Source organism: Buceros rhinoceros, unplaced genomic scaffold (assembly GCF_000710305.1).
Source record: "Buceros rhinoceros silvestris isolate BGI_N320 unplaced genomic scaffold, ASM71030v1 scaffold886, whole genome shotgun sequence".
Taxonomy (NCBI): domain Eukaryota; kingdom Metazoa; phylum Chordata; class Aves; order Bucerotiformes; family Bucerotidae; genus Buceros; species Buceros rhinoceros.
Genome location: NW_010416711.1, coordinates 57423 through 71933, shown reverse-complemented (window position 1 = coordinate 71933; position 14511 = coordinate 57423). Strand labels below are relative to the sequence as shown.

Genomic DNA, 14511 nt, shown 5'->3' with positions numbered 1-14511 from the left:
CCCGTCGGCAGCAGCCAGCCCCGCCACCCAAACCGTACCGCGGGCACTCCGCGTTCTTGCTGCTCACCGGCTGTTTGTATTTATTAGCGGTGCTGCCTTGAAGGTAATCAGCAACAGGGGGTTTAAATCAAAGAGGACGAGAGCTCCTCTGAATATGAAATTCAGAAGGACTTGGGGAGAATACAAACACAACAGTTATTAGCAGAAAATATTAAAATCTCTTGTATATTGTACTGCGAAAAAAACCTCTTGTCTGCTGTTTGAAACCCCCTTAGCTCTTCACGCCGTCTGTGGTGGCTCCCACCAGAGTTTACACAGCTCAGCTGCAGAGAAAACGAAGGGCAAGGAGCTGCCGGGGCAGTCCAAAATTAACAAATTAAAATGTTAAGCCATGTTGATTGGTTTTCTTCATCAAGCATGTGCAAGGAGTAACACGGAGAAGGGGTTTGTCCACCAACTGGGCTATATGGGAGAGGGTTGAGAGCCCAGGGTGACATCCTTCAGATGCTCCAACACACATCGGTGATGGGGTGACGATCACTCATGTCTCTCCTACGAGATGTGATCCAGTGCAATGTGCCCCAAAAGAAAGCACGAGAGCAGAGCACGAAAGGAAACCATCTTCCTGCGGTACTCCAGAGCATCCATCCCAGCTGCCTGTCACAGGCAGCACTTTCTGATAAACAACCCAACAAGGAATTCGCCTTTTTTTTCCCTGGGAGTGTGAGAACTCCCACGCAAAGACTCAAAATGTGACAAGTCTGGAAGAAAACTGAGCATTCTCTGCTGAAAACAAAATTCTGCAGCTGCTTTAAGAACCACACACACACACAAATGTTCTTTTGCACGTGCAAAAACTTCCCCTTGCAGAGGCTTCTGCCTTGCCACAAGACGTGCTCCTACAGACTGCTCACAACAGCAACACGATGCAGACCAAAGCCAAGGTGCTTGCTCTACTGGATCACATGTGATTTTCATTCCCCAGGTTCTTCTGATCTAAATCTGGGCCACAAAGAACACTGAATAATTTGCCAGCAACCTCACCTCCACTCAGGTCAGCTCTGAACATGCATGACTAATTCAGTGAGTCTTATCTGTAATGACTTCTATTTATGTAACGCTCCAAGTTCAGGCCTATTTCTAACCCTGACTTTCCCTCCAACGACATCAACATCTCTGTCAAGACACCTTTTCTGACGTCAAGCACTTGGAGGGAAGGGTGGGCCAGTGGGTACCAAGCTGGAGGACAGCAGCAGCAACCATTTCACTTCATCCCCAGGAATTTTACTTCTCTGTCTCCTGCTAGCTGGTTCAGATGTCAGCAATAAAAGCAACGTTCTCTGAGCTGGCTTTCCTCGACCAGCTTCGCCACAAGGATATTAGTTTAAATGTCATCACAATTTCTTTAACATAACGCCGCTGAAACCATCAACCATTGAAAACCGGTACACATGACCTAGTGTCAAACTGTGTTTTGAGTACGCTAAATTGCATCCCGTAACGCTTTTAAGCGCGTGTTGTTTGAGCTCCTGCATTTTCAAGACAGAGGCCACGGCTGGCTTCGTGCCTCTCTGATACTTACTGTCTCTCCAAGGTCTGAGGAGCCCCAGTTCCAACAGAATAATGATACATTATTTTAAAGCTCAGATTGTGATATGGAAGGAAAAAGGCCCATAAAGACGAATAACCATTGGGTTTGGTGCGCACGAGAAAATAACAGCCTTGCAGCTTTCAGAAGGGCAGTGCAGTGGGGGCTCTGCACGCTGTGCCCGGGCTCCCCGCAGCCATCCCCGAGCACTCCACCGCGAAGCCGTCCCCATCAATTCTAGCAGGGAAGCCAGCGGGACAGCTACAAGGAGGGTGTAAATGGACAAACTGTCAGGCTGGATCTCTCATATGTGGTTCCCTGTTTAAAACAAAAATCTCATCCTAAAGGACAGGTATGTGAAGTGTGTGCACATGGCTAGTGTTGCTCTCCACTACACATGCTTTTTTTTTTCCTATTTATTGCAGCCACCACTGCGCCAGAAACACCCAGAAAAAAATGCTCAGAATTTGTATTTTACTACTGAATTTCAGAAAAGAAATTATACTCTTAAAGGTGCATTACAGGTAGGGGACTGTTTTGTTCCCGACTGGGGAGTTTTCACTCCGCAGACCATTGTATGGTCATCATGGTATTTGTGAACCAGAAGTGATGAGACAAAGTACTAATTTTTGCAGCAATTCCACACCTTTTAATACAGAAACCCGAGTCAGGATTGTCTGCCATCATCATACCTTATGCACGATGGCATCGTCGTAAAAATGATACGCTCAAGCATATGCAAGATTTATAGCTTTTCACTTCTGATTTTGTGTATTGAATTAATAGTTCGACCGATGTGGTGCATCTCCTGAGGTGGAAGAGTCACGCGCCCCCCGAGCAATGCCCCCACAGTGGCAAGTCACGATTCTTCCTTAATTGATGCTGCGACATAGAGGGGGATTGGTGAAGAGCCAGAAGTTAACCATCATCAGCGTGGACGATCCGTCTGACAAGGACCAGGAGAAGCAGCTGCTCTGCAGTACAAAGGCTGCCTTGGACTGGGGTCCTGCCTCCCGTTTGCCATTCTCCCACAGCTTTTGTTGGGAAAAGCAGCAATTTTCTGACTCCCTCAACATGTGAGATTCCGGCTTTAATGATCCCAGCCTCTTACAGAATCACAGCCAGTAGAGCTAGAGGAGGTCACTGAGTTGTCTACCTGACTAATCGTGGTTTAGAAAAACTCTTAGTAAAAATAAAAGGCTTTCGTGACAGCGCAGGAAGACATATTGAAGAAAACACCAGCTCTCATACCAATTGATTCACAAAACTCCAGGGGAAATTATTATCATCTCCCTGCTAATGGTGAGACACTGAACACCAGAGCAACTAAATAACTGGTGGGAGAGCAGCTGGTGTCAGCAGCAGCAGCAAAAAGCACAAGGTGCTCTACAGCCCCCAGCCTGAATAAAATAACCTCGGGGACCCACAGCCAGATGTATAACTACACGTGCAAACCTCTCGACTTTCAGTCCACTGCCTTCTAGAAAACATCTAAGAATCTGAAGATGCTGAAGAAATGAGGCAAGGTAACAGCTAACACAGGAAAGGCTGGAACAGGGAAGGATTCGGCTAATTACTACCAAAGAGGCTGCCAGCGCCCTGAGCGGGATGACCCAGCGCCCGGCACGATGCTGATTTTATTACCTGCCTGTCAAGTCACTCATGAGCTGTGTACGAGGCTTTAATCTGTTTTCCAGACACTTAATTCACGAAAGCTGCTTCTAATAAAAAGTGAACTCGGCTGCTCTCAGAAGCCTTTTCTCATCATTCCAGCAGAGCGGATGCGAACTCTGTGATATCAAATACTTACGAACCTTTGCATTCCCTCCTCTTATATATGCTAATTTTTTTCAAGTTTCAGCAACAACAGTTCAGCTAGAGATAGAAGTGAAGTGGCAAATGCATTTATTTCTGATAATTTAAGGAACTTTTGATAAAACTCAGAAGAGCTGAAGTGTCTCTGCTGTTAAGCTCAGGAAAATGAAGTCTGGCAGATGAGTACACTCAGGTTACAGTAAATACTCAGTTTCTCTGCAAATTCAATTCCCGCACAGCTACATTATATCCGCAGAATAGCACAGACTTGAGATAGTCAGATAGACCAAATTTACCTACGAGCTCCAGGGATGTCCTTTTCCCATTCTTTGCTGACCTTCCCGAGTCACCCTGATGCAGCCAAACAAGACTGAAAATCAGACATCAAGCAGAATTTCCAGGCTAAGCTGGACACATCCATTGTGCTGCGGTCCCAGTTACTGCATCCACATCTGTGTGTGTGTACACCTATGCGTGTGTATACAGCTAGGTGAGTACATCTAGGGGTGTATATATATATTTTTAAGGAGGAAAACCCCATTCAGCAGGTATCACCCTAACCATTTCTTCTTACTTAGTTGAAGTTGAATACCATGAAAAAACAGACGTCGGCATTGACTAGTTATGTGTCTTCCCAGATGACAAAAACAGGTATGCAGAGGAGGCTTTACTTTTCAATCACCTGCTTTTTTAAGATGCCTTCTGGAAGCCCACCAGTATTTCAAGAGGAAGCAAGTTCACTTCTCCTCTAACCTGGTTTGTACAAACACTGAGTGAAAGCATTAAGCAAGAGGTGCTTGGGCTACTTACCCAGGTTATACCACATGTCCCTGATTTCAAAACCAATCTGTCTTCTCATATCACCGTACCTTAAAAAGGAAAACAAAACCACCATCAAAAAAAATATTACAAATAAGCAGAAACCCCTCATTTCAAAATCTGGCCAGCATTCAAAATTACTTGAAATACCTGAGATTACAGAGCAGGTTCTCCAGTACTTACCTAAGGGAGAACACACCCAAAACATTCACCCGTGCAAACCCTCTCTTTGCCATATTTTCCGACTCCCTAACTGCCCCTCGGGGTGTGTGGGTGGTTACGGAGATCAGTTGTGAGCGTTTTCTATTTTTCAAATGGTAATGGCTGGAGGAAGCAGAACAGAGAGCCCCACGGCCGAAGGCTGTATTTTATTTTTATACACTCGTAGCATAGCATTGTCCTAGAAAATACAAGAAGGACCATCTTGGGACATCTTGAACCTTGATGTGCAAAATCGAAAGGAGGTTTCTATGCTCCAGCAGGATCTTGTGTCCTGCTCGGGCTGGACCAGAAGTGAGCGGTCGCAGGCAACCAAAGAGCCAGGGCGGAGGTGAGAGCTCATCCCTTGCTCTGCCACAAAGCTGGTGGCACCATCATCTCCTGTCAGCGTTAATATTCATTCACCTCCTTCTCCACATCAACACCAAGAAAGCTCGATGAATGGAAAACAAGCTATTGTCTTCGTTAATGCCGGGATCAGAACCGTAACGAGCTCCAGGAATGTGTTTGCCACACAGAGTATTTGTATGTATGTGAAAGATCGTTATTTAAACAACGAGATGAGAAAAGTGGAAATACCTGGCAACTCGTTGGATTTCTGCAGGATAATAGCGAGTCACCCTGTCCTTAATATGGATTAAAGAGATTCTCCTGCATCATTAAGAATCTGTTACTACCTAATGCTTACATGCAATGTTTAGCAAAACCTAAAAATCACAATAATTAAATTTTAATTATTGAATATTTGACATATGAATTGAAAAACACACTTAAAAAGATGGGGGGGTGTGATACTGCACTAACTGATGAATGATTTCCAGTGGCACCGAACTGACAGTGGTTTCACACAACAATAAAATCAGTGCTTCTGGACTATAAATTTATTGCATCTTGAAGAGTTTATGGTCTTGATTTCTGCCTCCAAAACAAGATTAAACTGAAAATTACAACTTGTAAAATCATTATAAACAGAGATTTACAATGGAGCAAACTTCATTAAGTAGCCACTTCACGTGACTTAATCTATTTACTTATATTAACGGTGAGAAACGTGTTTTGATTTCTTGCATTCCTCCAGCAAGATGTGCTGGTTGGTTTAGTAGAAAAATCCCTTGAAGAACATCTCTAAGGTTCCCGTCCTTACAAAGAGGGAGTATCAGTCCACCCATGCATTTGGCAGTAATTTCTGGTCCAACTGCAGCTCAGCTGTTGCCTTTCAGGTCAGCAGTCTGGGCAGATGCTCATGGAGGTGCACACCAGTGATGGACAGACTGACAGCAGCCATGGCTTTGACCCCCCTGCTGGCTAACTGATGGGAGCGCTTGGCCCTTTGCAAGGTTCCTTCATGCTCTTCAGCACAAAAAAGAAGTTGCATCATCAGTCCCATCTTGTACAAAACCATTTTGTTCCATAAACTCTAAATCAAATTAAATACAATTTACCTGCCCCTACAAACCACTTTGATTTCCTTTCTCAAATGTGTAACTTTAATATTACTTATGATATTTACAGCACAAACGGAAAATTCTCTTCTCTGCCTGACATCACTTTTCCACTGAACTGAAAATATTCCCATTTCATCACGGAAGCCCCAGGTCACAGGTATGTATATTAGATCATATGGTGCTTCAAAAATCTGTTCCAATGCTCAGGTAAAGCACAGCTTCTAAAGCGCCTCAAAACTCACGACGGAGTAGGTGAGTTTGTCGAGCAAAACAACAACAACAACAAAAGGATGGGATACAGAGCCCTGTCTGCTCTGGTCAACGCCTGCAAGCTCCACGGCTAAAGCAAAAAGCCTTTAAAATCAAGTGCCTGCAGCAGCGACAAACTCTTCCCATTCTCCCTGAGATGTCCCTCATCACAACACACAAAAAGGCTTGAATTTCCAAGGTGAAGGGATACAAACCGCGTGTTCTTTCTCCATGTAGATGTTTAATATAGAGGAGTCTGGGCTATACTTGCTCAGGGAACCACAGCTTTGAAACTCCTCGGTTTTGTGCGTGACCTGATGGACTACGGCTTTTGCAGCCGTTCTTTACAAACACAGAATCAGGGAACCAGCTTTTTTCAGTGCTCAGTGTTTGGTTAATTAACAACAGAAGGGCAAGGAAGATGGTGAAGGGTTTAGAGAACAAGTCTTACTAGGAGTGGCTGAGGGAACTGGGATTGTTTAGTCTGGAGAAGAGGAGGCTCAGGGGAGACCTTATCGCTCTCTACAACTACCTGACAGGAGGTTGTAGGGAGGTGGGGGTCGGTCTCTTCTCCCATGTTACGAATGACAGGACAAGAGGAAATGGTCTTAGCCGCGTCAGAGGAAATTTAGGTTGGATATCAGGAAAAATTTCGGTACACAGAGGGTCATTAAGCATTGGAAGAGGCTGCCCAGGGCAGAGGTGGAGTCTCCATCCCTGGAGGGATTTCCCCGCCGTGTCCAGGTGCTGGAGGGCTTTCCCAGCCGTGTCCAGGAGATGCTGAGGGACAGGGGTCAGTGGGGACCTGGCAGTGCAGGGGGAACGGGTGGACTTGATGATCTTAAAGGTCTCTTCCAACCAGATGATTCTGTGATAACATCCACTACACTGGAAGCCAGTGAAATTTAGGAGGAGCACATTCATTAAACAAAACATTCACGCTCCAGCCTTATTTCCAGTCTGTGTTTTTCTTCTGACTGGTTTCGTTTGCTGTGGGGTTCTGAAGAGCGGGCGGGTAGTTCAAGCTCCCCGTTCAGAGGCAGGCAATGTAATCCCTTTTAACCAGGAAAGCGTACATGAGCGCGGTTACACAAACCATTCTTTGGGGATATCGCAGTGAAACTGGCTGTAGTTACAAAAATTCACTCTGAAAGGCCGTTAGGGATTAAGCAATAAAGAGCGCACGTAAAATGAGATTAGAATAAGCACAAAGCTAAAGCGATTTAAAAATTCAGTTTTATAATATGTTAATACTTCTGAGAAGTCTTGACTTTATGAACATCCTGCGGTATAAAATACTGTCTTCATTAGTAATGAATCATGTAATTTAGATCTTGATTCAAGGGTAGGAACACATGCAATACTTGATTCATGTTTTTAAACCCAACCTTTCATTATACCATGATTGCATCTCACTTTGAATGGATTTAGCTAAGAAATTACCCTAAAATTATGCTAATAGACCTCAAGTTCTTGTCCATGATTTAGATGACAAATAGCAACTTACTTGTTAAGTATTTTTGCTCTTTTAGCACTTGAAAAATTCTCCAGTTGTAAAGACTCTTGTGTAAGAAAAGCAACAGCCAGGTGGAAGTAGTTGTTCCAAAGCTGAAAGCCCCCAAAATGACAAGAGGAGAGACCATTAATTCTCTGAAATGTTTTTCTGCACACCTACAAAGTATCTAAATTATGCACATAAATATTTAAAGGCGAAAATAACAGACACCACAGAGACCATGTTTCTTGATATATTCTTAGTACGTCTCATCGTCGTGTTTACGGTTCCATGAAACATTTCCCACCTACAAACCCTAATCCACTGTGTTTTGATGGTTCAAGTAAAATTAAAACTGAACGAGTGAGCTAAGCCGCTGTGTTTCTCCTCAGCAGGGCACTGAGACGCCGCCTCTCAGGCTCCACGTCTGAGGCAGTACTTCTGCCAAAGCATCTGCTGCAGAGAGGGGGACAACACCCCTTTTTGCTGTTCCTGAAGGAAAGGAGGAGTCTTCTATGAAGCTCTGGGTAAGACTTGCTGCTCTTCTAGGACAAGACCCCCAAGACACCAATGGACAGGACACACCTGCTGAGCTGAAATGACTCAGCTGGGCTAACTGGTCACCTGGGCTTCACGATGACACACACATACACCAAAATCATGTGTTTAGGGCAGAAATTCATTACAGCATTAACACTAGTCCCCGTGACACTGGTGGTTTTTTCTTACCTGTAACTCAAAGTTGGCTTGATCAAGAAATTTTTTGTTTAGCATATCTGCATACTGATTAATTGCTCGCAGGAAGACTCTGAAAGATCAAGAGAAAATTACTTAATTACACACTCTTCTATGGTACCTTTGTACCTTTGGCATCTCAATTAGACAAAACCTGAGTCTGTCTGGAAAGGGAAAATTGTAGCAGTTATGTGAAAACCAACGCAGTCTCACCACTGTTGAGTATACAGAATTATATGCAGATGTTCTCAGAATTAATCAAGTAAATTAGCATACGCAGAAACACAAGGAATGTTTTGGATAAAATCACTTGTCCTTAAAATAATCTCGTGACAATCAAGAGATCATTCAAAATTCAATTTATTAGAAAAAAGTACATATAAAGTTACAGCGTCGTAGCGTTGCATCTAGACCTGCAATTGGCTGCATTTTCACCTGCAGGGCAAGTAAAACATGTTGTTAAACACGAGGCAAACGCTGTTTTACTTGTGGGCTGTTCTACTTATGGGCACAACAACACATAAAAACACTGTTGAAGGACAATCTTCAAATCATCGCTCGCTGTTCTACTTCTCAAACGCTAATTCAGTACCCAGAGTAGTTCATTGCTTTTCTAGAAGGGATGTTCTTCAACCGCAAGAGGAGTCGGCTTGACAAGCTTTAAAAATAAAAACCAAGTGGTACAGTATAAGTAGGTCACTACATATTCATGGTGCTGGAAAGTAAACAGATTATTCTTTGGTAGGCTAATCTCCATTCTCAAAATAAACACTTGATTCCTCCTGAAAACTCTAAATTTATGCTATGGAACTGCCAGCTAATGCCAGACAAATGAGCTTGTCTTTTGAGCAGACTGTGGGAGAGATTTATGTCTCCTGAACATACCAGCCGCGATAAAGACCTCTCATGACACGGACTGCTGTCTTCCCCTCCCAACAGCAATCTTTAAAAAAGGGAGTTCACTATCGACGGCAAATACGAACCTTCATCTTTCCACAGGCTGACAAATACCAGAATCATTTAAAACAAACCAGCAGAGGCAGTTAGGAAGCTCTGTTACTGAATTTAGGCTACTTAGCGATCTCTCCTGAAAAAAATTAATATTTAGCTAAATGTTTGGTAGCCCAAGAGAAATGAAGCCTCCAGATAATACATGGGCATCCGGATACGAAAAGAAATTATTTATGCACATGAAATTAATAAAGTAGGGCAAAAATTCTGATGCCACTGGGATGTGTCTGTGCTATCAAGTCAGATCACCCCCACTGTAGTGGAATGGAGAAGAAAAGTATCCAAACGTGAAAATAATGATTAAATTTATAAAAGAAATTGTAAATTATAAGAAATTACAAAAGAAAATTAGAGAAGGAAATTACAAAAGGAAAATCAAAAGATGTAATGCTGTATAAAATATAAACAAATCTATCCAAGATGAAAATATGTACATATATGCAGGTGTACACACAAATCCACGCATTGTACAGTGTCACTCTTCACAGCTAAGATGTCACAGTGTGCATTATTTGGAAAACACCTCACTAAGAGATTTCATAAATGAGACGAACTCAGCATCCACACCACCACAGGGCAGCTATACGTATTTTAGATCTATGTCTCAATTACTGGTGGTAGCATCTACTGAGACTAAAGCGGAAGTTACCCACGTAACCAGACTATCAACCGTCTGACGGGGAGACCAACACCCTGTTTTGTTTTGTGGTTTTGAAGTCTGATAATACCATGAGATTCATAAGTCTTCCTAGGAGAATTAGCAATTTAACACAGCAGGAAGAGCCACCTAACGCTCCTTGCTTTATGGAACTAAAATTGGCTCCAATACAGGCAGGATTACACCCACAATTTAAATATGTTGCCTTAAGACATCACTGTAATGTATTCAATCTCCTCCATCTAATTAAGCTTTGGAACAATCTCATTACTTTATATACCATTATTTTTCTTTAAATTGTAACTCTCATTTTTCCCTTACATTAATTCTAGTGAACACCAGTCAAGAACAAATACTGCAGAATCTACTGTACACCGCGAGCGCAGAAGGACCAAAGCACAGCACCTCTGTTAAACCGCAGCTGTAATTAAACACCCCCGTCCCCTCACAGCCCGTGCGCCGCCCCTGAAACCAGGCGGCGTTAGGAAGGTTGGTGTTGCTCCCAACTGCCCACAGAAGAAGTTCAAGAGATGCAGAGATTGAAATGCTGATTTTTTAATTACTCAAACCCCATTTTATTTTTCATTTAATTTGACAAAACAATCCTTCCGTTACTGGGTAACGTATGTTAGTGAAGAAAGCCCAGTCAAAGTCAGCAGAACAATGTTTTATTTTAATGGTACATGTTCAGGTGTAAATCAAAGGTAAGAGTTAACTCAGTGAACATTCTGTGCCTGGTTTGACCGGTGCAGAAAGGATTGCTGGAAATACTGACAGTCCCTTTACTACAACACGGGGAGCAGTCAGAGTATGACCAGTCCACATCATGGTACAGCAAAGTGAAACACGACTGGCATAGTCCAACAGCAGTAACATCCATCCTGAATAACCCAGAGTGAACTGAGAAAAAGGGAAGTTATAAAGTGGATTAATCAGCAACCAAATTGAGTACTACAACCTCCTGGCACAACTGAAGTCACAGGAAGGACCATGTCATGGCTAAGCTCACAGCACTTTCTAGTATCATCTACTACCTTCAGTGCCAGGAAAAATCAGCAAAATTATGATTATTTTCATCAGATGATGTTAATTTTAACGATATCTATTAAAATATTGGCAGCAAGAAGCAGCAAGTTGCATGGCATACTGGGACAGCAAGAGCAGAGAGCTTTCATCACAGTACCTCTCCTTCCCCTTGGCGTGAAGCTTGATCATTAAGGGGACCACCAAGTGGAAGGCTGCTGGCGTTGATCTTTAAGGTCCCTTCCAACCCGAACTGTTCTACGAGAAGTGTGTCATTTCTCCTCCTCTACAGCTCACAACCCAGAGTCGATACATCAATTAACGTGCTGCTGAGTCCAGCCATGAACTAACCTCAACTGCGACTAATGAGTCCTGGCTATCTGTACCGTTATCGATTACTGATCACTTCCAACAGGCCCACGGGTACTTAACTGGTTTGTGGATGTGCGCTTAGAGACTGCGCCACCGTGTACTGCGAAAATTAATGGTTTGATGCTGGAAGTACGCCTTTGCAGAGAGGCCCTTTTTTCCTACAAACAACCCCACTGAATTCAGGAGGCTGCTCACATATATCAGATCTAGACTTCAGCTGGCAATAATAAATGAAGGAGGGACAAAGGGATTCAGTTTCTAAGTGTAACAGCAGTCACTGTGCCAAACAACTCATTTTTTCCCCCCTTTTTCTCAGGTACAGCTGTTTTTTTTCTTCTTCCATTCTGTCTTATAATTAGTCAAGTGCCCTGATTTGCTTCTTCACTCATGTTTAAAAATACTCGATGCCCCATTTTCTTTCCTTCAGCTTCTCACATCACTGGAAAGTGTCTGCAAAAGCTAAAGGAGCCGAGGAAAGGTGGAAGGCAGACAATGCTGCGACACACCTCTGTCATCAGGTAACGCACACACGCACGCATCAAACTGCCTCTGCACGAGCACGTTTCTGGAGGAATAATCAAGAGAGAATCCCAAAGTAGAAACGTTCTCACAGTATATTCCATTTTGTACATTATTTAGTTAGCTCTAGCACCCCGGGATTCGGATTTACACTATAAGCAGTTATGCAAATTGCTTATGACAGAAATAGAGGAAACGATCCAAGCTACAAACGCACCCCCCAGTATTTTTCCTTAAGCAAACATCGGGAAAGAACAGACGAACGAACCACTTCCCTAATAACAGAATAATTATCTAAACAAGAAGATACAGACCCAGCTTAAAATAATTTAGCTGATAATTCAATAAAAGGGAGGGAGTTTGGAGTGGGGGTAGGAGAGGCACTATTACGGTGTCACTTTGGTTAATCTAGATGGAAGGATAATGAATGCTTTATTACAGCTCATCAGCCTGCCTGCACATCATCATGCTCTCCAAGCCTGAGCTGTTGCTTCTCTGGGAGACAAATTTCCTGCACGCATACGAGACAGACTACTCTTATCTTGTCAGACTGCATATGAAACAACAGACCTAGACCTTGAAATCCCAACGCAGAAGCCAAACCCAAGCAGATGCTCACTACAGCGTGACTGGCGAAGCCTTCTTCTCAGCAGCAATCACTTCGGATGCCTGCACCACCCTCTTCAACATCTGCGCTGCAAAGCACAGTCAAGTTTGAAACACCTTTCTAATTACATACGAATTAAAGCTCCGATTTCACCACGCCTCTGTGGGCACTGCACGTGGCGTGGTGATTGTCCCACAACTGAAGTCCTGGAACAGAGGACACGCAGTGACCTCACAGGCTTATTTTGTGCATTAACATGAGGGAGCATGAAGGCATCCGCCCTCCTCGCGGCTCTACCCCGATCTTCTCCCTTCCCAAATTGTCTCTTTTCTTTTCTGGTGACATTATTATTGTTCATCTGTCTTCACACCTCCAGGCCTGACAACTGCCCAGGCCAAATGAACCTTTCCAAGATACTTTTCATTTTACACTTCTGTATATACTTCCCTCTCTGGTCTACCTCTCTCTCGAATAAAGAAAAAAAAAGTAGTTTAAAAGATTCCTTGTAACATCCTCTAATTCATCAGGCTAAAGAGCAGCCAGAACTTTTAAAAAAAGGAAACAAACCCCTTGATCATTTGCTTTCTTCTGAATTACAATCCTGGGCTGACTGTGATAATAGCACAGAGTAATCCCAGCGAGGACTTGCTGCTAAATACCGCCATTAGCATAATCTTCTCACACACCAGCACCGCTGCACCATGTCACTGTAGAAACCTGTTTTCCAATAAATATTTCAGAAACGATTTTAGCATATTATCTATAATCACTGACACCTCTTTCCTAATTGATATTCTGTGCTGTGTGTCCTCTGAAACAATGGGGACAGACGAACGAAAAATAGCTGCAACTTACAGCATCCTGAAGGACAACCCTGTGGTCTGACTGCCCGTAACAGGTGCCATGTAACAGGCACCTTTACACAGCACCTTTGCAGCACAGCTATCTCCTACCTTCAAATCAAATTGACAGAAGAACCCTGTTGGAACAGGCAGGCAGGAGTGTTACACCACCAGACAACCGAATGATAAATGTTTACAGAAATTAACAGTATAACAAAAGGTCTGGATTTACACTCCGTTTCGATGTCCTTACAGATGTACTCCGTCTACCCAGGAGCTGGACACATCCACACTGGTATACGTCCACCTCAGCCACCTGCTAAAGTCAACGGGACTTCCCCGCAGGAAGGGCACCCTTACCACGAGGAGCACACCAACGGAATGCTCAGCCTGAAGCGCAGCTGCCTGTTTACTCGACTTGGTTAGAATCAGGGGAGCAAAGAGATGTTGCGGTTGGAAGGTCCCTCTGGAGGTCTCTGATCAAACTGAGGCAGGTTGCTCAGGGCTGTGTCCAGCTGAGTTGTGAGGATCTCCAAGGACGAAGACTCCCTTGGGCAGCCTACTTGGACAGCCTGTGGCAGGGTCTGGCTGCCCCCGCTCTCCTCCTTTCTCGACTGCTTGTCTGAGGTCTAGGCTGTGGTTTCTGGATGACTTTCAGAGCGCAAGAAAGAAGTTGTTTCAGACTTCCACAGCCTTTTAAAAGCACCAGCAAACTTTGCCTCCTGAAATTTTATCTGAGAGGTAACTCCAGCCATGGATAGAACCACATGTACTAAATTTCACCACCTAGAGAATTTTATGACAGAGTAATAAAAGCTTGGAAATAGTGTTTTCTAATGGAAATGCTAGAAGACAATTTAATTTAGGAGTTTCTAGCTAAGGCTACAGTACTGGGAAAGCAGCATCTATTGCAGGTGGACAGCATTAGTGTTCCTCTAACCCAAAAATTAATATTGCAAAGGAAGAACACTTACTGAATTCAGAGAGACTGTCTCTATTATGTTAGTTGGCAAAAACTTGCAATAGATCTTGTAATTTAAAGCAAATGTAATTTGTCGTGCTGCTGGAAGAAATCTTTGCAATCGGGTTAGCTATTAGACAAGCAGTTTTCCCT

General features: G+C 43.5%; 1 protein-coding gene across 1 annotated transcript in view; it reads right to left on the bottom strand.

Moving 5' to 3' along the window:
* Positions 1 to 14511, bottom strand: part of LOC104494977 (dedicator of cytokinesis protein 1) — a gene marked incomplete at both ends in the record, with an annotated part of 118316 nt that overhangs the window by 67731 nt on the left and 36074 nt on the right. Inside the window, 3 exons of the mRNA XM_010137886.1 lie at positions 4214 to 4272; positions 7643 to 7743; positions 8360 to 8438. Coding sequence (XP_010136188.1) covers positions 4214 to 4272; positions 7643 to 7743; positions 8360 to 8438 — 239 coding nt within the window. The remainder of the gene's footprint in view (positions 1 to 4213; positions 4273 to 7642; positions 7744 to 8359; positions 8439 to 14511) is intronic.